At 33.4% G+C, this 20,213-nt stretch overlaps 4 protein-coding genes across 5 annotated transcripts; all 4 read left to right on the forward strand.

Annotated features, from left to right (window-relative positions):
• The first annotated feature begins 6,509 nt into the window (after positions 1-6,509).
• LOC120276833 (GDSL esterase/lipase At5g55050-like) lies at positions 6,510-8,222 on the forward strand. Its single transcript, XM_039283548.1, has 5 exons — positions 6,510-6,927; positions 6,999-7,129; positions 7,213-7,425; positions 7,501-7,753; positions 7,865-8,222. The coding sequence occupies exons 1-5, from the start codon at positions 6,669-6,671 to the stop codon at positions 8,101-8,103; spliced, it is 1,095 nt and encodes a 364-aa protein (XP_039139482.1). The 5' UTR covers positions 6,510-6,668; the 3' UTR covers positions 8,104-8,222.
• A 5,720-nt stretch (positions 8,223-13,942) lies between these two features.
• On the forward strand, positions 13,943-15,506 carry LOC120276770 (GDSL esterase/lipase At5g55050-like). The gene is made up of 5 exons (XM_039283463.1): positions 13,943-14,312; positions 14,387-14,514; positions 14,582-14,794; positions 14,894-15,146; positions 15,226-15,506. The coding sequence occupies exons 1-5, from the start codon at positions 14,030-14,032 to the stop codon at positions 15,483-15,485; spliced, it is 1,137 nt and encodes a 378-aa protein (XP_039139397.1). The 5' UTR covers positions 13,943-14,029; the 3' UTR covers positions 15,486-15,506.
• Positions 15,507-15,589: 83 nt separating this feature from the next.
• LOC120276768 (GDSL esterase/lipase At5g55050-like) lies at positions 15,590-17,482 on the forward strand. 2 transcript variants are annotated; one of them, XM_039283461.1, is made up of 5 exons: positions 15,590-15,927; positions 16,325-16,461; positions 16,546-16,764; positions 16,840-17,089; positions 17,163-17,482. In XM_039283461.1, exons 1-5 carry the CDS (start codon positions 15,612-15,614, stop codon positions 17,381-17,383), a joined length of 1,143 nt encoding a protein of 380 aa, XP_039139395.1. In that variant the 5' UTR covers positions 15,590-15,611; the 3' UTR covers positions 17,384-17,482. The 2 variants fall into 2 exon arrangements, with proteins under 2 accessions (XP_039139395.1, XP_039139396.1); XM_039283462.1 differs by having other exon boundaries at positions 16,840-17,017.
• Positions 17,483-17,523: 41 nt separating this feature from the next.
• Positions 17,524-19,136, forward strand: LOC120276771 (GDSL esterase/lipase At5g55050-like). The gene is made up of 5 exons (XM_039283464.1): positions 17,524-17,842; positions 17,930-18,060; positions 18,186-18,410; positions 18,481-18,726; positions 18,829-19,136. The coding sequence occupies exons 1-5, from the start codon at positions 17,596-17,598 to the stop codon at positions 18,871-18,873; spliced, it is 894 nt and encodes a 297-aa protein (XP_039139398.1). The 5' UTR covers positions 17,524-17,595; the 3' UTR covers positions 18,874-19,136.
• Positions 19,137-20,213: the final 1,077 nt, after the last annotated feature.

Genomic DNA, 20,213 nt, shown 5'->3' on the forward strand with positions numbered 1-20,213 from the left:
AAGAGTGCCAGCTGAGTCATGATAAATGAAGCAATTTGTCTTGTTATTGTTATTGGCATTTCACAGTAAGTATTGTTCTATTACCATGTTGAACTCATGAATTGAGTTAGCATGCGTGTAGTTATAGTAATTTAATTACAATTTACCATTATAATCGGAAAAAAAATCATAAGCTACTCCAAAATCACAAGAAATTTAAAAACTTCTTGTATATGAAATAAAAAATAAAAAATAAAGTTTTTTATCACTTTAAAACTTCAAAATAAATTTAGCTATGATGTTCCCGCAAGACAAATGACGAAGAAGACAAACACAAATAATGAAGATGACAAACACAGAATTTTTTCATGACTTAGAAATGTTGAAGTTTGTTTTAATTGTATTTCCACATACTAATATTTCCCTTCCATGGATCCAGCTTTTTCATGATCATATAACATAAAATAACCAACAATGTATCTGTCTTTGTAATCAAATTTATATTTGCATAAATCATACGAACCCATGTTCCCCGTAAATATTGGATCCCTAAGTCTTGCAGCAATTACTCTGAGCATGATGACGAGAAAAAAAATCAAAATCATTGCGCACTTCACAATACTGCCACTACTTGCCATTGTTGTTTTGTTGCAGATCTATACATATTATATAGAGAAAGAAGTCCTATATATATACATGACACTAGAAGTCAGACTAGGAGATATAAGTTTATCCAATTTTAAAAAATTTTAAAATAATTAATCAAAATTTAAAATAAAAGTTATCGGCTTTTTCCAATTTTAGAAAATTTAAAATTATTATATTTAAAAAATTCATAGTTTGAGTTCAAATAAAATGTTAGTTTTAAAAACCAAAACAAAGGAAACTAACAGGGTAAAGGAGGGCACGTTTAAGATCCATTAGCATTAATGTGCCAAGAAATTGGTCTTCGTCTCCTTTGGACCTCTACAGGGTTAATTTTTTTTAACAGTCATCAACTTTACATTATTTTCATTTCAATCATCTAACTATAAAATATATCAAAATAATTACTCAATTTACAAAAACTTTCACCGGACAGTCACCCGAGACTTTCCAACGCTCAATAGCCTATGTGACCGCCAAATAGAATTATCATGTAAACTTGATGATGTAGACATCAGTTGCTCACTCGGCTTTTACAGCACCCACGTAGGCTATTGGGCGCCGTCAAATCTCGAGTGACTAGCCCGTGAAAGTTTTTATAACTTGAATGACAATTTTGATATATTTTGAAGTTGAATGATTAAAGTGAAAATAAAACAAAGTTGGGTCAATGTTCAAGTAATTAACCCCTAATCCTAGTTAGATTTTGATTCCATATCTCCTTTGATTCTCTCTAGGGTTTATCAGTGGTGATTTTCCATGATTTGTGGATGCCTCTTGGTTCTCCTAGATTAGAATTTATTTATTCATTTACTTTTAATAACACAAGTCTTAAACTTCAACAATATACTCCCTCAGTTCTTTTTTATAAATCCATGTTTTTTTCTAACATCAAGAAGCATTTATTATTTTTTTTTCCAAAATTACCCTTGACACACTATTCAATTCTCTTTTTTGAAATTAAATATGAGAGAGAAATATGGAAATATAAATTATGGGTAATTTTGGAAAGAAAACTAAATTTTTATAAAATTTTGTGAAATAATATGTGAGATTCGGTTAACCACGACAGAACGGAGGAAGTATATTTTATCATGCAATTAAATTAATTATATAATTATTTTTGGTTGTTATGGTAAAAGATTCTCACAAAATAATACAGATTCTCACAGATTTTCCCCATGTAATTGACTCGTATACATGAACCTGTTCTATATGGAAAACTAGCTTGAACTAGAATTCACATGCCAACAATAAAGAAAAGAAATTCGACTACAAATCTCTAAAAACTAAATGCATCAGCAGAATGCAATAAAAAAATGACCCAATATTCCTCCCAGAGTCAAGGATGAAATGAAACATATACAGTAATTGCATACACACATGGAACGGAAATTTTAAATCATCTTTAATGATAAAAAGCAAATCTTATTTAAACCTCCAAGTAGAAAAATATGTTCCAAAGTGATAAAATAAAACAAAAACAAGCCTGGAGTTCCTCACCACCAGCAGATGCTAATGCCCGGCGATGGCTAGTCTTCTGCTCATTGTTTTTACTTAGGAGAGTCTTAGGGTTTTTTTACCATTGGTTCGACCGTTAGACTTATTCTCCGTTGTTCTGATTTAATATATGTAGTTTATCTACTTCAAAAAAAATAAATAAAACAAAACAAAACCATTTAACAAAGATGCTTTTCATCTAAAAATTAAAACAAATTAAACTAACAAGAGATTGGTCTTCTTCTCCCTTGAACCTCTGCCTCATCCTAGACTCGTTATTCTCATTATAGATTAGAATTTATTTATTTATAAACAAATCACAAACTTTTAGGACATATTGTTACAAGGGCCTTTTTCTTTAATTGAAGTGTTTATCCACTTTTTTTAAAAAAAATATATATATTATTACGAGGGGAATTGATTTGCGGATGCCTCCTTGTTCTCGTTATAGATTAGAATTTACTTATTTATTTATAACAAGTCACAAACCTTAACAATATATTGTTGCAAGGGGAGTTGAATCTCAACTTTCCCGAAATTTCTCACTTTTGAGATAATTGAGTTATTAAATTATATATAAGGAGATTAGCCAAATTAGATTAAATTAAATTAGTGGTTAAATATAGAAAGAAAATTTGTAGTCATTATATTTTATCATGCAACTAAATTAATTATGAAATTATATTTAGTTGTTATGGTAAAAGATCCTCACAAACTTATAAAGATACCAAAATATTAAATGGTAAAATCAAATTGGTACACATCCATCCATTGATAAGGATAAAAACATAGTTCTAGCCTTGAGGGGCAAATACAATTTTTGTTATGAGCAATTTTGTTTCATGCATATCCGAATTTTTAAACATTGATATAAACATGCCTTGTTCAAATATATATATATATATATATATATATATATATATGAAATGTGTACCACCTCAGTAATATTTTCTTTAAATTTATGAAAAGATTTGAACGGAAGTAATATCATATGATCAACTCCCTTTACAATGATCACGATGAAATAAAAAAAAAATTGAATCATAATTCATTTTTTTAAATAGTGAAAAAAAATTTATTTGTTATATTTTGTGAAGATACTATTATTTATATATTATGACTTATAAGAAATTGTTTCTAATTATTAAAACAGTCAAATATCTTGTGGTCTCGGAAGTACCATAATCAAAGAAGGTAAAACTGGCGGAGCCAATGAGAAAATCAAAAGAATTCTGGAGTTCCTCACTTCTCGAAATACGAATCTGAGTATCCCTCGACCTTGCAGAGACCGTCCCCCTAGCAAGGGCTAGTTTCATTCTTGGAGTTGGTTTAGATTCCTAGAAAAGTTTCCATGCCTTCTCCTAGGGTCTTTTTTTTTTTGTATTTTGTGGCAAGGGTGTTGGTGTTGGGTTCTTTTGTGGGTTTCTTGGTCTCCCCACTCTTTTTGGGTCTTTTTTGTTTGAATTTTGTATTTTGTTCTTTTCTTTTAATGTATGTGATTTATTTATTTTTTTCCAAAAAAAATCTTGTGAACAAAAGCAAGTATTTAAATAACACATAAATTTGTGATTTATCTATTTTATTAATATATATATATATTTAAATAATACTATGTTCATTGACATTGAGGGGAAAAAATAGAAATTTATAATAAATTTTAAGAAAGTAACTACATATAGCATGATTTCCTAGAATATTATAGGTCAAGAGTATACACTCAAATACAATGAGAAGCTCATAGTCGGTAATTTGGGGAAACTTATAAAAGATGTGCCCATGTTAAAGTAAAAACCTCTAAAACCATCGTTATCAGTGGCCACTGTATTTGATGGAGTTCCATCTAAATTGATTTTCCTTGATAGTTAAGTAAGATTATATTGTGAAGATTCAGATAATATCATTTAAAAAAACAAAAATCTAGTCACAAATCAAGTGTGGCTAAGTCTCCACCACTCTCTTGAAATTGTAACCAACAAAAAATTGAGGTTGTGTCTACTTGGGAAACAAATGAAATCAGTACTTATCCTAAACCCAAAATACCAATTCTTTTAGTTAAAACTTTCTACGGTAAAAAATTTGAGACATGAGTGGAATTTTTCCTTGTACCAAGTATTTCCTAAAAATTAGAGCTGTCAAAATGGGTCTAACCCATCGGGCTGTCCCGCCCCGTCAACAAAAATTGGCGGGTTGAGTTGGGCTTTTGTAGGCCTGTTTGAAAACGGGCCAAAACGAGTCAACCCGTTTGAGTTAGGGTTATGGGGGGGCGGGGCGGGCTAGCCCGTCCCTTTAATTTACTAAAAAAAAAAATTTTTAAAAAAAAGATTAAATGAGGATAAATGTTTTAGGTGCTTTAATAACACAATAATTATGATGGAAATTTTTAAATGTTTGGTTAATTGGTTAACTTGCTTGGATATGTTGTTATTTACTTGTTTTATTATTTTTAGTTGTGTGATTTATTATAACCTTATATGTAAAATATTTTTTGAAGTATATGTTTTGTATTATGTTTTGTGTCTTAATAAATATTTTTTAGTATGTTAAAAAAAATAATTAATATATAAAATATATAATTTTTAAATATTTTATATTTTTTGTGGGCTGATTCGCCCAACCTGCCAAATGGCGGGCCCCGCCAAACCATTTTGACAGGTCTACTAAAAATCAAAGCACTTAGATACCACAGAATCTATAACATTTTTGTCATCTCTGTGAGTATGACTTAATAAACATTTTCTATCATCAATGCATGTACAGTCTAATAAGCATTTTCTATCAACCATAAAAGATCACATCAATCTTATCTTGTAGTAACGGTATCTAATTTTAAAGCATGTGCTTGGCTTGCCTGGACCAATCGGTTGTGGCTTAAAAAAATTTATATATATATATATTCTTTAATCTAAAGATAACTATAATCAAATAGTTTTTTTTTTTCAATTATCAGTATTTCCTCAGCTATCAACATCCTCCGACAGGTGTGCATCTGTTACTTTTTGAGTAATGAATGTGGTCCTTTTCAAAAACAGAAAAAAAAAAATAAAAAATCCTCCGATAGGTCATCCACTTAAAACTTTGGTAATTCTTTTAATAAATATAACTAAATATGAACCTTTAATTATTAATTTAAACAAAATTTAAACTTTTGAACATTTAAATATAAGAGGAAAATAAACCATCCCATCCCCCAATCACTGCCCTGAGTGCTCATTCTGACGATGAACTTTTCGATTGGGGTGACGGCGATGATTTCCCTATAGAAGAAATTGCAGATAATAACTTTATTCTCAGTGAGGAGAACCTCTTGCAATTAGATGATAACTCGGAAGATTTATCTGCTATTCAACTGCCTGATTCAGAGGGGCTTCTCCTAAGTGGTTTGGAAAATCCTACAGACACCGGTACCGAGATGGCTCCGGCCACACTTCTACCTGATAAACAAGTTGCTGATTCCTCTTCACATTGCCAGCCTCAGAGGCAAGTTAGAAAAAACGACAGACCAAAGAAACCTTCAGGTCGATGGAATGAAGAAGCTGAATTTATTCCCCATCCACCCATATCTACTAAGAAAAAAATCCTTGAAGATCCAAGAAACGATTTAGAGAACCTTCATCAGGATACCACTGAGGCCACTCAGAGGATCAAGCGCTCCCTCAACTTCCTGGGCACTAGACCCACTGATTTCATCAGCGATTCGGTGCACACTGCTGATCAGGAGTAGTTCTCCTATCCTTGTTGTTGGGCAGACATGTGTCTCCAGACGGTTGACTTTGCCATCCCAGCTTGTCTCATTTTCTTTTTCTTCCTGTCTTGCTTTTGCTCATTGTTTTCCTCATCCCTGGTGAGGATTTCAGTATGTTATTTTTTTTAGACTTTTCTTGTTCGCGACCTTTTCTGCTGTACTCCTTTGTTTTCTTCTTTTTAATAAATTGGTGGTTTATCCACTTTATCCAAAAAAAAATTATATATACATTACGGAGATGGCAAAATTTCATGAAATTTGTTGGTGATTTTTTTAAAAAAAATCAGATAATGTGGCAGACATAGGTTCAATAGAGAATTAAACCAATGTATTAGTGTGATTATAATCACACTAATATTATAATCACACTAATACATTGGTTTAACACACAATCACCCATTTAATTAATTCTCTATTGATCCTATGTCTGCCACAGATTAATAACTTGGATTAATAACTAATAAGTTCCTGCAAATTTGCATTTGAACATGCAAGTCCCTCTGATATTTTCTCACCAAGATATCACAGCGGCCATACGTTTCTTATCACTTTATAAATCTTCACTTGACCGAGACTCACAGAGAAGAGACAGTGGTCTGGACCCAGTTCGAAAAGCACCATCATTAGTGGGTTCGCCCCCGCTCCTCTTTCCCAGAAAAGCACCATCATTAATCAGGGTGCCAGGACAAAGTCCACCACATTGTTGCGTCCCAACTAAGCCATGGATTTCTTCATCTTCTCCATGAAATCTTTCATTGATAAATAAACAAGGTCTCATAAAGAAATTAGTGTATTCATCAAAATGGATTCTTCAACATCTTGTATTCTGCTAATGCTTGCTTCATTCTGCAACATGGTCTGTTTTTTCACTACCAATGCACAAAGTTCATCTCCAGCCTTGTTTGTATTTGGTGCCTCCATGTTAGATTTTGGTAATAACATCTATATCAATAGCACAAGCAATTGCAGTGTCCCTCCATACGGCATTGACTATCCCGGCCATTTCCACCGCAAGGCGGTCAGCCGTTGCAGCAATGGCAGGAACATCATTGATTTCCTTGGTACATATGTATATAATGTTATTTTACATTGGCTGTATTATATAATGTTACAAGTTTTTGCATTATGACAGTGGAAATGCTTGGAGTACCATCACCAAAAGCTTATCTCAGCATGTCCAAAACAAGAAATCTGCCTGAAGAATTCCTAAAAGGAGTTAATTTTGCTTCTTGCAGTGCTGGAATCCTCAGGCCTACTAAAGAGGTGGAGTTAGATATCATGGGAGTGATCAGCTTGTAGATGAGTTTCATGAAACATCAAATGTTTTAAGATTATATACTTTGCAGGGTTTTTGTATCCCAATGGACAGTCAGATAGACTACTATTCTTCGGTGTATGGAACTCTGATGGAGAAAAAGGGCTTTGTTCAGACTCAACGGTTCATCTCAAACTCGATCTTTTTTATCGACATTGGAAACAATGACATTCTGGTTTATAATGGAACTGGTATATCAAAGTATGTGAGCTTATTGATATCTACACTGGAAGGGCAACTGAAGGTAACATGATTAACGTATATAAATTGAGCAAGTGCTGTGTAATTACTGATGACTTGTTTGTTTTTCTGAATCAAGAGAATATACAAGTTAGGTGCCCGGAAATTTGCCTTCATGGGGACTGAACCAGTTGGTTGCTGGCCAACTTTAAGAGCTATGAACAAGAACACAGGAGATTGCGACATAGAAGTAAATCAACTCTCAGTTCTGTTCAATGAGCAAGCTGCTGTTTTACTGCAGAAAATGCAGTCAGAGTATGCAGATATGATCTACTCCTTCTTTGATGCCTACAAAGAATTCAACAAATACATCAATCATCCAGAGACTTATGGTATATTTATATAGTGTATATATATATATATATATATAGACGGACATTTAAGCATGCATGATCAGATTGTTTTGTTAATGAATTACTATTGTTGGTTCATGGTTATTGTAGGGTTTGAGGAAGTAAAGGCAGCATGCTGTGGAATGGGATTCCTGGGAGTAGAGATTCTTTGCGGTGCTTGCGATTCATATTGTTCTGATAGAACAAAGTATCTGTTCTGGGATAGTTGGCATCAAACAGAGGTCGCTGCCAAGTTAATGGCTAGCGCTGCTATTGATGGATTTCCACCCATTGTGTTCCCTATTAATGTGAAGCAGCTCATTGGCAATGGCCTCCACTCTCAGATTTAGAATGCTCATGTCTATCCGTATGGGATACGTTAAAATTTGGTGTGGCAGTTGAATGTATCCGGTGAGGCTGTGTAATGGATTGTTGATTTTTAGATTATTCAGAGTACTACTTTCTAACATATATATATATATACTATTAACTGTTGGATTTCAATTCAACAATTAGTGTGACTGTGCTCAATAAATTTGAACCATCAAACCCTATTTCAACTGGACCAATAATGACCAAATTATAAACAAAACACTGTTTCATGAACAGTATTACTGTGCTAAATAGTAGGACCAATAGCAACTAAATTATAAACAAAACCAAAACTAATAAACCTAATTAATCCTTAATTATGTCTCATTGTAGCTTGGCACCTGTGCTTAGGGGTGGCAAAAATCCGGATCCGAACAACTGCTATTATAAGTAACTATATTAGATGCCTGAACCCGGCCATGTTTTAAATTTGGACAAGTGTGACTTGCCCAGACCCGGTTTTTTTAATACCGGATTGTCCGAATATCTGAATTTTATTTGAATATTATAATATACATTTAAAATTAATTTAAATACTAAACTATATACATTTAAATCCAGACATTTAATATGCATTTCAATGACAATCATAAACAAAGGCCTGGTTGTCCGGATATATATAAGAAATTTAAAAATATATATAAGAAAAATATGGGCTTAGGCTTGAAATGTATAATAAAACATGAACAATATATATAAAAAATAAAAAACAATCCTATTTGGGCATAGGCTTTGAATCATGAACAATCATTTAAATACCACACTATATTTAATTAGTAATAAAAAAACATGGGCTTGGGCAAGTGGGCTTAACATTATATATATAAGAAATTTAAAAATATAAAGGCCTAGTTGTCATGATTTCTTGGGCCAGACCCGGCCCGGATTTAAATTCGGACAACCAGACTATGTCCGGACCTAGCCCGTATTACTAAAATTTTTGTCCAAACCCGGTTTATTGTGGGCCGGCGGGCCCGGACAAATTATTGCCACCCCTACCTGTGCTAACTAACGGATGAACGTCCGCAACTAATATTGTCCCATATATACAAGAGAAGCTAAATAATTTCAGCTAAAGATTCTAGGATCTCTATGGGAGTTCTGTGTGAGGATTATCTCTCATTTTTTCCTCCAGAGTTACATAATAAAAGTTATGATTTGGTAATGTTACTGCTGCATGCTGTGGAATGGGATTTCTGAGAGCAGAGATCACTTGCAATCTCTTGGCTTCATATTGTTCCAATAGAACAGAGTATCTATTCTGGGATGGTTGGCATCAAACAGAGGCCACTGCCAAGTTACTTGTGAACACTGCCTTTGATGGATCACCACCTGATGTGTTCCCTGTTAATGTGAGGCAACTGAGTGGGATTGGCCTTCAAGCTGAGATTAATACTTATGTAACCCCTTTGTAGATCAGTCATATATTAATGAACTTGGGGATTATGCTCAAGTTCTAGTACTATTTGGTAATAACTTTGAGGAGCATGACTCGCATGAGCTCTTCCATTGATTAAGTATGAATTCAATGTAAATAAAAGATAAATGATTGCCAACGACCAAATGGTCTATTGGTATACGGGTCACCGATAGAGCTCTTCATTGAGTGGTGAGAGTTCGATTCTCGACTGAGGGTACATTTTTGGGAGATGTGAGCGATGGTTGTGTGCGGGTGGTCCCAGCGCCCATATGTACATGGGCCCCACCCCCATTTACTCCACCGAGGGTTGTGCACGCCCTTGACGGTTTAATGAGCCCTTCGGGCACTGCTCCTCTTGTCAAAAAGGTGAATGACCCACTCAATCCACTTATATATGTACACCAACTCTCCCTTTACTGCAAAGCAATAGGAATGGCTCTTTTGGCTCCTCTCTTTGAACACCAACCAAATAATGTGTTTGGCTCAAGGAGCCATCTTCAAAGACCACAAAATTTTCTAACCCTTCCAAGGTTCACAATCATTAGAGCCAGCAACTAAATGCTTGTAACCCACATTAGAGATTTTATTTATGTGAGATTTGGGAAACCAAACCCAACACGGCGGAGCGTTTGGATTAATGGTTCCAAATCTAAAAGCAGGAGAGTTCAAATATTCCCCAAAAACCAGTTTGAGCTCAAATAAATTCCAATGAATATCAACAATAAAATTAGCAACAGAAATATCATTAAAATCTAAATCCATATTGAGAAAGGTTGGTTTAAAGGCCAAAGGAATTTCAAAAGCACCAAGGATTATAAAGAAATGTAGTTAGGGTTAACATCCTTAATCTAAATAAAAGGTTTGAGGAAAAACACAGCACGACATAAACTCCTGAAAAACCAAGAACAGTTGGCCGGAATACGATCTTTCCAAATATTGAAATTGCCATACTTTTGAAAAACAATGTCAACCCAAATACTGTCGCACAAGTTTAGAAAGCTAAAAACATATTTCACCATCAAAACTTTGGCTCATGTTATGGAATTCTCCTGTATCCCTGCACAGCAACTTGGCAAGCGATTACTTCTTAACAATTTTTCATATGTAGATGGCCCATTTCTTTTCGTCTCTAGCTTTGGAATGCAACAACTGAGGTTGGTGGAGCATATTTCTTTTGCTCTAGTTCTAACTATTTAATTTCTATGGCAGGCTCCTGCTCTATTCGCGCTAAGACAGACACTGAAGCTGAGATTATGGCTCTTAACATTGCTCTTCAGACTGTTGTGAATGATGTCTTCTTATCAAACACCTATTCGTGAATAATCCAGAAATCTGCAGAATCTTTAATTTGAATCATCCACCAAGTAGCAAACCTTTGAGCTCTTGGATTCCAAATATCAATCAGCTTTTCATCACGATGAGCTGTCCTGTTATTCACAATATTCCTAAGAATTGGGCTTCTCCTGCTTTTAAGTTAGATTTTCATGGTGTAAATCTGCATATCCTAACCAAGTTCTTTCAAGGTCGGGATCTTCCACACATGACATGAAGTGTTTAAAAAATTCTGGCTTTGTTTTTTAGGTTTTGCCTTTCCTTTTTGTTTTATTTCTCGTGTACTTTGTGTTTCGGTTTGTACTCCACTTTTTTATTTTAATAAAATAGCTTTCGAGCACCTTTTTCACAAAAAAAGGGACAGGAGATGAATAAGTGGTTTAACGAGTCAATGTTCCGAATGACAGAGGACATATGTTGGCGTCAATAGTATGTTGCATCTCTGCTTAGCGAAATTCCCAATTATTAGAATTCTCTCTGTGGTTTTTTATTAAAGTAATGCTTTTTTTTAATTATTTACCGAAATATGATAATTATTTACGGAAATACGTCTTTTTATTTTTTAAATATTTTTTAAAGTTAAAGGTCCCATTTTTTTTTAATATTTAAATTTTATTTTTTAAAAAACCTAAGGCACATTAGTTTTTTAATATTAAACTTTTATTTTTTAAAAAACAGCCGGTATTTTTAAATTAAAAAAAATTACATTCAAGCCCTTATAATTTTTATTAATTTTTTATAACTTATTCATTTTCCACTTCTACTATGTTATTTTTACTTTCACTAATTGTAACCAACTGTTAATAAATTAAATAAATAATTTTAATATTTTTTCATAATAACAAAATATTAAATATTCAAAAATTTTAACATGTAAAAATTATTACCACAACTAAACCAAACCCACCGAATATTTTGCATAAACAAAAACAATTACATATATTATAAAATAATTCAACAAATACAATATTTAGGTTCCAATATGGGCATACGACTTGGACCAGCGACATTCGAACAATTTCGACGATTGTGACTTTCATTGCGACATAAACCACAACGCTTTGGGTGATCGCCTTCCCTTATGTCCATCTCATTACGAATTCTAGTGGATTTTGGATGCCTTGAAGGTGGTCTTCGCATTGTAAGATCCGAATATAGACGTGGACAATTATAGGGGTTCCAGTATCTCTCATTTGACATTGGCTGAAACTCTTTATAGTATACATTAAAAAATGTCTCAAACCTATAAACATTATTTACATATGCCTGCCAATGTAAATGAATGTATGCACACGCTGTAATAACATGGTGACAAGGAAAATGAAGCGTTTGAAACTCACCGCAATAACCGTATTTTTAACCAAAAATGTTCACAAACTTCTGTTACAATTTATAATACGGCTAATATGATTCTTTCTTGGATTACTGCGAGACTCGACTCCCACACTTTGAATGACTCGGGAGGGTACTCGGAAGATCAAAGCGTTCCTTAAACTTCCCTCGGGTTCCGGATCCTCCGTCTGCACTCGGTGATCCGGCGCCCGATCGAGTCGTGAGTAGATCCGCTACCTTCTCCTCCGAAAGTGGCATGTGTCTCCATATGGTTGACTTCGTCGGTTTCAGATTGCTCCTCTTTTATCTTTTTTTTTGCTTTCCTTGTTCTCTGTTATTCTCATCTCTGGTGAGGATAGCGGACTTCTGCTTTGCTCCAGGTGTTTGTTGTACTTTTCATTTGTACTTTGTTGCTTCGGGTTTGCTTCTTTTTTTAATAAATTTGTGGTTTATCCACTTTTATTCAAAAACTCACCGCAATCACACCATTGTCTTCTCAAATCAATGCGGTAACTGCCAGCTATACCACCGCATTGAGGTGGTGCCATTTCATCTACATGTTAAAAATTTTAAATATCTAATATTTTGTTATTATGAAAAAATATTAAAATTATTTATTTAAATTATTAACAGTTAGAAATAACATAGTAGAAGTGGGAAAAGAATAAGTTATAAAAAAATTAATAAAAATTATAAAGGCTTGAATGTAATTTTTTTTTTAATTTAAAAAATATCAGAACCTGCAGTTTAAAAAAAATTTTAATATTTAAAAACTAATGGGCCTGGTTTTTTTAAAAAAATAAAATTTAAATATTAAAAAAATGGGACCTTTAACTTTAAAAAAATATTAAAAAATAAAAATTCTGCATTTCTGTAAATAATTACGGAAATACGTATTTAAATAAATAATTTTAAAAAATACTATTTTAATCAAAAAGCTCCTCACTGTGGATTCACATGTTCATGTTTATCTAGCTGGTATATATCCGTGATACATTATTAATATGTGGGCCATGCTAATATTACATATAATTTTATGTTATATTTGACCTTTGGAATTTTCTGATCATCTCCAATCTACAGTCTCAAATTTTTACTCCAAATCTCAAATTTGATTCTGTTATAATAAATTATACTCTAACCATGAACTCCTAATTTTACCCCCAAAAAACATATTCACAAAATATTCCTTCCACATATTTTTTTATATTATTATTATTACTATTCATTAAAAAAAATACTTGAAATTAATCATTTTTTAATAATAATTTAATTAAATATTTATTACAATTTAATAATTTACTAATAAAAATAAATTAAAAAACTTACAACTAAATTTTTTTTTAATTTATGATTTAATTTATTTAAAAATTGAATTATGAATGTTTTAATTATCTTAATAAATAATAAAATTATTTTTTAATATAGCAAAAAAATATTTAATACTTAAGCACATGATTGATTACAATTTTAACAACATGAAAATTAATTTAATTAATAATTTTATTATTAATTAAGTAATTAATCGCACATAAATCAATATTATAGATATATAATGATTAGTTATAATTATATTAATGAATTATTAATTTTATAATTTTAATTACAATAATTATAAAATAAAAAAAAATGATTAAAAAATTAACATTTTTGTAGCACCCCAAATTTGATATTATAATAGTGTGATCCTAAATTTGGGGTCATCATATTCCAAACTCCAAATTTGACCATAAATTTGAGATTTGGGTCATCCCTCCGATATGACCTAATCTTTACCACACCTACCTCAATTCTCTAAGAAAGAACATAGAACAAGCCCTATGCAATATTCATCAAAAATGGATTCTTCAGCAAGTTTGTATCTGGTGACGCTTCTTTCATTATGTTGCATGCTCTTCCGCTTCAGTAATGTTGCTGCTGTCCAATATGGTTCATCTCAGCCAACAGCATTGTTTGTATTTGGAGCTTCCTTATTAGATGTTGGAAATAACAACTACCTTTTCACCCTTAAGAGATGTGATTTCCCACACTACGGCATCGACTTTCCCGGCGGCAAGCCCACCGGCAGATGCAGCAATGGCAAAAATATCCCAGACTTTCTTGGTATATATCCTATCATATATATATATATATATAGTTTAAAGTTTTTCTCATATATTACACATTGTTTCTTTCAGCTGACAAAATGGGAGTTCCGTCACCAAAGTCTTATATGAGTTTGAACAGAAGTATGGAACCTGGAAAATTCCTGGAAGGAGTTAATTTTGCGTCATCAAGTGCTGGAATTCTCAACACTACTCATAAAGTAAGCTCAATATATAGTAGATGAGATTTCAACTTGAAATGTTAGACTTATTTTTTCTATTTTTCAGGGTCTTTGTATTCCACTGGACACTCAGATAGACTACTATTCTTTTGTGGTTGAAGATTTGGAGGAGAGTATGGGAATTGTCTGGACAAAATGTTTCATTTCAAACTCCATCTTTATTGTCAACATTGGGAGCAATGACGTGCAGGTTTATGATGGAACTGGTATCTCAAACTTTGTGAGCTTATTGATATCTACATTGGAAGGACAACTGGAGGTAACTTAGATTAATCAAATGATGCAGAATTTCTGATGAGAAATCATTAAATCTTTACTGTCTTTTTTTTCTTTTTTTGTTAAACAAAAAAATCTGAAGAGATTATACAACCTTGGTGCTCGGAAATTTGCATTCATGGGGCTTGAACCAGTTGGCTGCTGGCCAGCTTTAAGAGCTGTGAACAAGAGCACTGGAAATTGCAACAGTGAAGTAAATCAAATTTCAGTCCGGTATAATGAGCAAGCTGCTGTTTTACTGCATGAGATGCAGTCAAAACATGCAGATATTAATTACTCCTTCTTCAATACCTACGGAATATTCACCCAATACATCAATGATCCACAAACTTATGGTATATATAATTTTGTATGTGCATACACACAAGCATGATTAGCTTGTTCCAATTCATGATTGATTAATGGTTATTGTAGGATTTGGCAATGTTACTGCTGCATGCTGTGGAATGGGATTTCTGAGAGCAGAGATCGCTTGCAATCCCTTGGCTTCATATTGTTCCAATAGAACAGAGTATCTATTCTGGGATGGTTGGCATCAAACAGAGGCCACTGCCAAGTTACTTGTGAACACTGCCTTTGATGGATCACCACCTGATGTGTTCCCTGTTAATGTGAGGCAACTGAGTGGGATTGGCCTTCAGGCTGAGATTAATGCTCATGTAACCCCTTTGTAGATCAGTCATATATTAATGAACTTGGGGACTATGCTCAAGTTCTAGTACTATTTGGAAATAACTTTGAGGAGCATGACTCGCATGAGCTCTTCCATTGATTAAGTATGAATTCAATGTGAGTAAAAGATGAATGACCCACTCAATCCACTTATATATGTACACCAACTCTCTCTTTGTTACAATGCAATGGGAATGGCTCTTTTGACTCTTCTCCATGTGGTCTCTCTAGTTCTCTGCTCTTCCTTCTTCTTTGATAGTCACTGTGTCTATGCTTCTGCTCCGGCAATGTATGTGTTCGGGGACTCATTGGCCGATGTCGGTAACAATGACTACCTTGAATTCACTCTTATAAAAGCCGACTTTCCTCACAATGGCATTGATTATCCAAACCAGAAGCCTACCGGTCGGTTTAGCAATGGCAAGAATGCTGCAGATTTTCTCGGTACCAAAATCCCACACCTTCATACCAGTTCTATTCATGCATTCATTCATTCACCGTTTTTATCTGTTTTTTGTATTAATACAGACCACTTCTTTTTGAGCTGTTCTTAGTGCATCTTTTTGCTTGTCATGCTTAGTTTATGTTGTTCAGTGTTTTTTTTTTCTGATATTTATTTGTTGAATATTTGTACATGCAAAGTTCAGTAGAAACAGCAACCATTTAAAACCTCTGCAGCAGTTACATTAATGTTTGACAGAGGTTGTTGCAAAGAGTTAATGCCAAGAAACTATTGCTTAATTTGACACCATAAATTGCTTTTTTCTTTCATGCATGCAAATTATACATAATATGGTACAGTTCAATACATTGCCTACTATTTTTACTTCTATTGTGCCAGCTGAGAGACTTGGATTACCACCTCCTCTTCCATACCTGAGCATAATCCACATGTTCAACATAACCAGTACTGATGTATTCCTCCGTGGCATCAGCTTCGCCTCCGGTGGCGCTGGACTATTAGACTCAACTAACAAAGTGAGTGCACAGAGCTTAGAAAAACATGAACAAAGTATAACACATAGATTTCTAACTTGATGTTTCAATTAAATGTTCATCTAGGGGCAATGCCTCACATTCAGCAAACAAGTATACAACTACCACTCAGTGTATGCTAGTCTAGTTCAGCAACATGGGGTTGTCAAAACACATGATCATCTATCAAAATCCATATTCAGTTTTATCATTGGAAGCAATGACATATTTAGTTATTCCAAATCAAAGGCCACTCCTCAGCAATTTGTCGATTCATTGGTCTCCACTTTGCAAACTCAGTTTAAGGTAACAGAGGACTTCTTCTGTGACATATTACAAAGTTTCAATCTATATATGTTTCTTGGATTCTCTTGATGGCAGAGACTATACAAACTCGGTGCACGAAAGTTCACTTTCATCGGTGCAGGACCGACAGGCTGCTGTCCATCACAAAGAGCTAAGAGCAAGACAGAAGACTGCAATCCAGAAACGAATCTTCTCTCAATTCTGTACAACAATGCTGCTTATAGTCTACTGCATGAAATGAAATCTAACTTCGGTGACATGAACTATTCTTTCTTTGACACCTTCAATACATTACTCCAATACATTCAGAATCCTGAAACTTATGGTACATGTTCCTGCTTTTATCTTTAGGCTCAAACTCTTACTACTCCTGAAAAAATTTCCTTTCATGATGCCAGGTTTTACTGAAGTTAAGGCTGCATGCTGTGGTTTAGGCAAGATGAATGCAAAGGTTGCTTGTCTACCAATTTCAAGCTATTGTTCCAACAGAAAAAAGTACATCTATTGGGACCCAAACCATCCGACAGAGGCTACAGTGTCACTGCTCACATCCACCGTCATTGATGGAAGTCCTCCAAATGTTTTTCCTGTAAATCTAAGGCAACTATGTGCCCTCTAATTGGATAAGTTTGAACATGTTGTTTGGTTTTATTAGTAGCTTAATCTAAATGTCAAAACAGGACGGATTAAATTAATCACCACTTTATCCTTTCATTGCCGTAGAGGTTCTATTTTCTAGCACCCAAATACGTACGTTGGCTTTGTTTACAATACAAAATCTATAAAAGGCACACTTTCTCATTACTTTTTCACACACCAAGTGAAGTAGTAATGGCTTCTTCAGTGAATTTTTATGTGATCAGTGTGATCTTGTGCATGTTAATGTTCTTTCATGGCTATGCTAATGGCACTGTTCCAGCCATGTATGTGTTTGGTGACTCACTTGCAGATGTAGGGAACAATGACTACTTGCCACTCTCAGTTCTGAAAGCCAATTTCCTTCCGAATGGTATCGATTACAATGGTGGTCAGGCCACCGGCCGGTTCAGCAACGGGAAAAACTCCGCCGACCTTCTTGGTATCCATTTTATTTATTAATTTTTCATTTTCACATAAAATTAACTTAGCTTGGATGCCATGTAAATTTTTTACATATATATGGCAGCTGAGAAGCTTGGATTGGCAACATCCCCACCTTATCTGAACATAACCTCTGACACTAATAAAACTGAAGCATTCATTAGTGGTGTCAGCTTTGCTTCTGGAGGTGCAGGAGTTTTGGACTCAACAAACAAGGTGAGATTTGAAACATAAAATCAAATCAATAGATTTGATCAGATTCCTGACAAAAAAACAAAAACAAAAAAACAAAAAACAAAAAACAAAAAACAAAACTGAACTATGTAAACTGGCAATATCAGGGTCAATGTCTGACTTTTCCCAACCAAGTAGACTCCTTCTCCACAGTGCATCAAACTCTAGTTGATGCACTAGGCTCAGATGCAGCTATGAGTCATTTATCAAAATCAATCTTCTGTTTCATAATTGGAAGCAATGACATACTAGATTATACCAGAGAACTCATCAAGCCAACTCCTCAAGACTTTGTGAATTCCTTGGTCTCCAATCTGCAAGTTCAACTGCAGGTAAAATATATCTTCAGATAAATAACTGCAAGTTTGTGACATTTAGCACTAATTCTTGTTTTGGTGGCAGAGATTACACAGTCTTGGAGCTCGAAAGCTCGTTTTCGTCGGCACAGGACCGATCGGCTGCTGCCCATCACAAAGAACTCAGAACTCCACCAACTGCAATGAACAAGCAAACCAGCTATCAGCTCTGTACAACAAGGGTGCATCAAATCTATTGCATAAGATGAAGTCCAATCACACTGATTTCAATTACTCTTTTCTTGATGCCTCTAGTGCACTCCTGCAGTACCTAAAAATCCTACAAAATACGGTACATATATATATATATATATTCATAAGTTTATTTAATTAATTACAAGACTATGTTATCTATAATTGAATGTTAACTGTTATTTGTGTTGTATGGTTTTAGGATTTAATGTGGTTAAGACCGCATGCTGTGGACATGGAGATTTGAATGCCAACATTCCATGCTTGCCAAACTCCAGCTACTGTAACAATAGAAAAGATCATGTTTTGGGATCTATTTCATCCTACAGAGGCCACTGATAGATTGCTCACAAACACAATCTATGATGGAGCTACACCATTTGTTTATCCCATTAATGTGAAGCAACTTAGCAACCTGTGATTAAATCATGCACTTGGGTGATTAGAGTTGCCTTTTTATGTGTTTAGATTCAAGGAAAAAAGAAAGATGCATCTTTTTTATTAATGCTTTGTGGTTTATCCACCTTTAAAAAAAAAAATGCAACACAAAGGAAGTTTGATCTTTTCTTTGTTTTTAAATGTGTCATGTGTGTTTGTATGATGATTTGTCAGTGAAAATTCTGTTTATATTATCATGGCCAACTCATTTAATATAGATATATCAAATATACTTTATTTTCATGATATATATATAATAAAAGTAGATAAACACCAGGGAAAATAAACTAAGAACCCTTACCAACAGTGATATATATTTTTATTAAATATAAATTAATTTCTAATTTTAAGAATAGATAAATATAGAAATTTTTATAATCTCATATCTTAATCACACAACCTCAAACTCAAATTAATATATATATATATAATATGATTTTGAAGATGAAGTAGTAGCTGTGAATTCCTTAGTCCCCTTTTATTCCTCGCCCTAGTCTTGACGTGCGATCATTCATCTCTATCTTGAATTCTAAGTTTAATCCATGTCCTTGAGGAAAAAAAAAACTGTGGCTCTTTTTTTTTGAGTTGAATTAACAGCTCTAGAAAAAACAAAATATGGAGTGAAATGTATTTAAAAAATAAAATTTTAAAATTTATAACAATTTAAATGCTACCCATTTTTCTATCAGCCTTCCCAATCCGCATGACCAATCAAACTTTGACATTTATTTATCTCTTTATATTATCATCCTCATCTAAAAGAAAAAAAAATTATCAACATCACAATTCTATCTAAAACAATAAAGATATTAAAAAGAAAAGTTTTAAATTTTTCAACAAACTCTTGTAGATCATTTAATTTATTAATAATTTTCTACTCTTGCAATAAAATAATATACTTGGCAAGACAATAACAGAGGAACAAATTAATACATTTCAAAGTTTCCAGAGTTTTTTTTTAATTATTTATTTTTTTAATACCCAGCTCAAACTTCATGATTTTCCTCATTATCTTTTTAAATAATCCCTTGAAAAAAATATCCAATTTGTTTTGATATTCGTCAAATATCCGTTGCATCTTTTCGGCATTTGTACCGCATGCACTTTTACTTATATATAAATATATATATATATATATATATATATATA

Source organism: Dioscorea cayenensis, chromosome 15, assembly GCF_009730915.1.
Source record: "Dioscorea cayenensis subsp. rotundata cultivar TDr96_F1 chromosome 15, TDr96_F1_v2_PseudoChromosome.rev07_lg8_w22 25.fasta, whole genome shotgun sequence".
Taxonomy (NCBI): domain Eukaryota; kingdom Viridiplantae; phylum Streptophyta; class Magnoliopsida; order Dioscoreales; family Dioscoreaceae; genus Dioscorea; species Dioscorea cayenensis.

Coding starts and splice junctions, on each gene's coding strand:
- LOC120276833 (XM_039283548.1), top strand. CDS start 6,669: ATGGATTCTTCAACATCTTGTATTCTGCTAATGCTTGCTTCATTCTGC. Junction 6,928..6,998: donor GAACATCATTGATTTCCTTG/GTACATATGTAT, acceptor GCATTATGACAG/TGGAAATGCTTGGAGTACCA. Junction 7,130..7,212: donor TCCTCAGGCCTACTAAAGAG/GTGGAGTTAGAT, acceptor TATACTTTGCAG/GGTTTTTGTATCCCAATGGA.
- LOC120276770 (XM_039283463.1), top strand. CDS start 14,030: ATGCAATATTCATCAAAAATGGATTCTTCAGCAAGTTTGTATCTGGTG. Junction 14,515..14,581: donor TTCTCAACACTACTCATAAA/GTAAGCTCAATA, acceptor TCTATTTTTCAG/GGTCTTTGTATTCCACTGGA. Junction 15,147..15,225: donor CAATGATCCACAAACTTATG/GTATATATAATT, acceptor TGGTTATTGTAG/GATTTGGCAATGTTACTGCT.
- LOC120276768 (XM_039283461.1), top strand. CDS start 15,612: ATGAATGACCCACTCAATCCACTTATATATGTACACCAACTCTCTCTT. Junction 16,462..16,545: donor TATTAGACTCAACTAACAAA/GTGAGTGCACAG, acceptor ATGTTCATCTAG/GGGCAATGCCTCACATTCAG. Junction 16,765..16,839: donor CTTTGCAAACTCAGTTTAAG/GTAACAGAGGAC, acceptor TCTTGATGGCAG/AGACTATACAAACTCGGTGC.
- LOC120276771 (XM_039283464.1), top strand. CDS start 17,596: ATGGCTTCTTCAGTGAATTTTTATGTGATCAGTGTGATCTTGTGCATG. Junction 18,411..18,480: donor ATCTGCAAGTTCAACTGCAG/GTAAAATATATC, acceptor TTTTGGTGGCAG/AGATTACACAGTCTTGGAGC. Junction 18,727..18,828: donor TAAAAATCCTACAAAATACG/GTACATATATAT, acceptor GTATGGTTTTAG/GATTTAATGTGGTTAAGACC.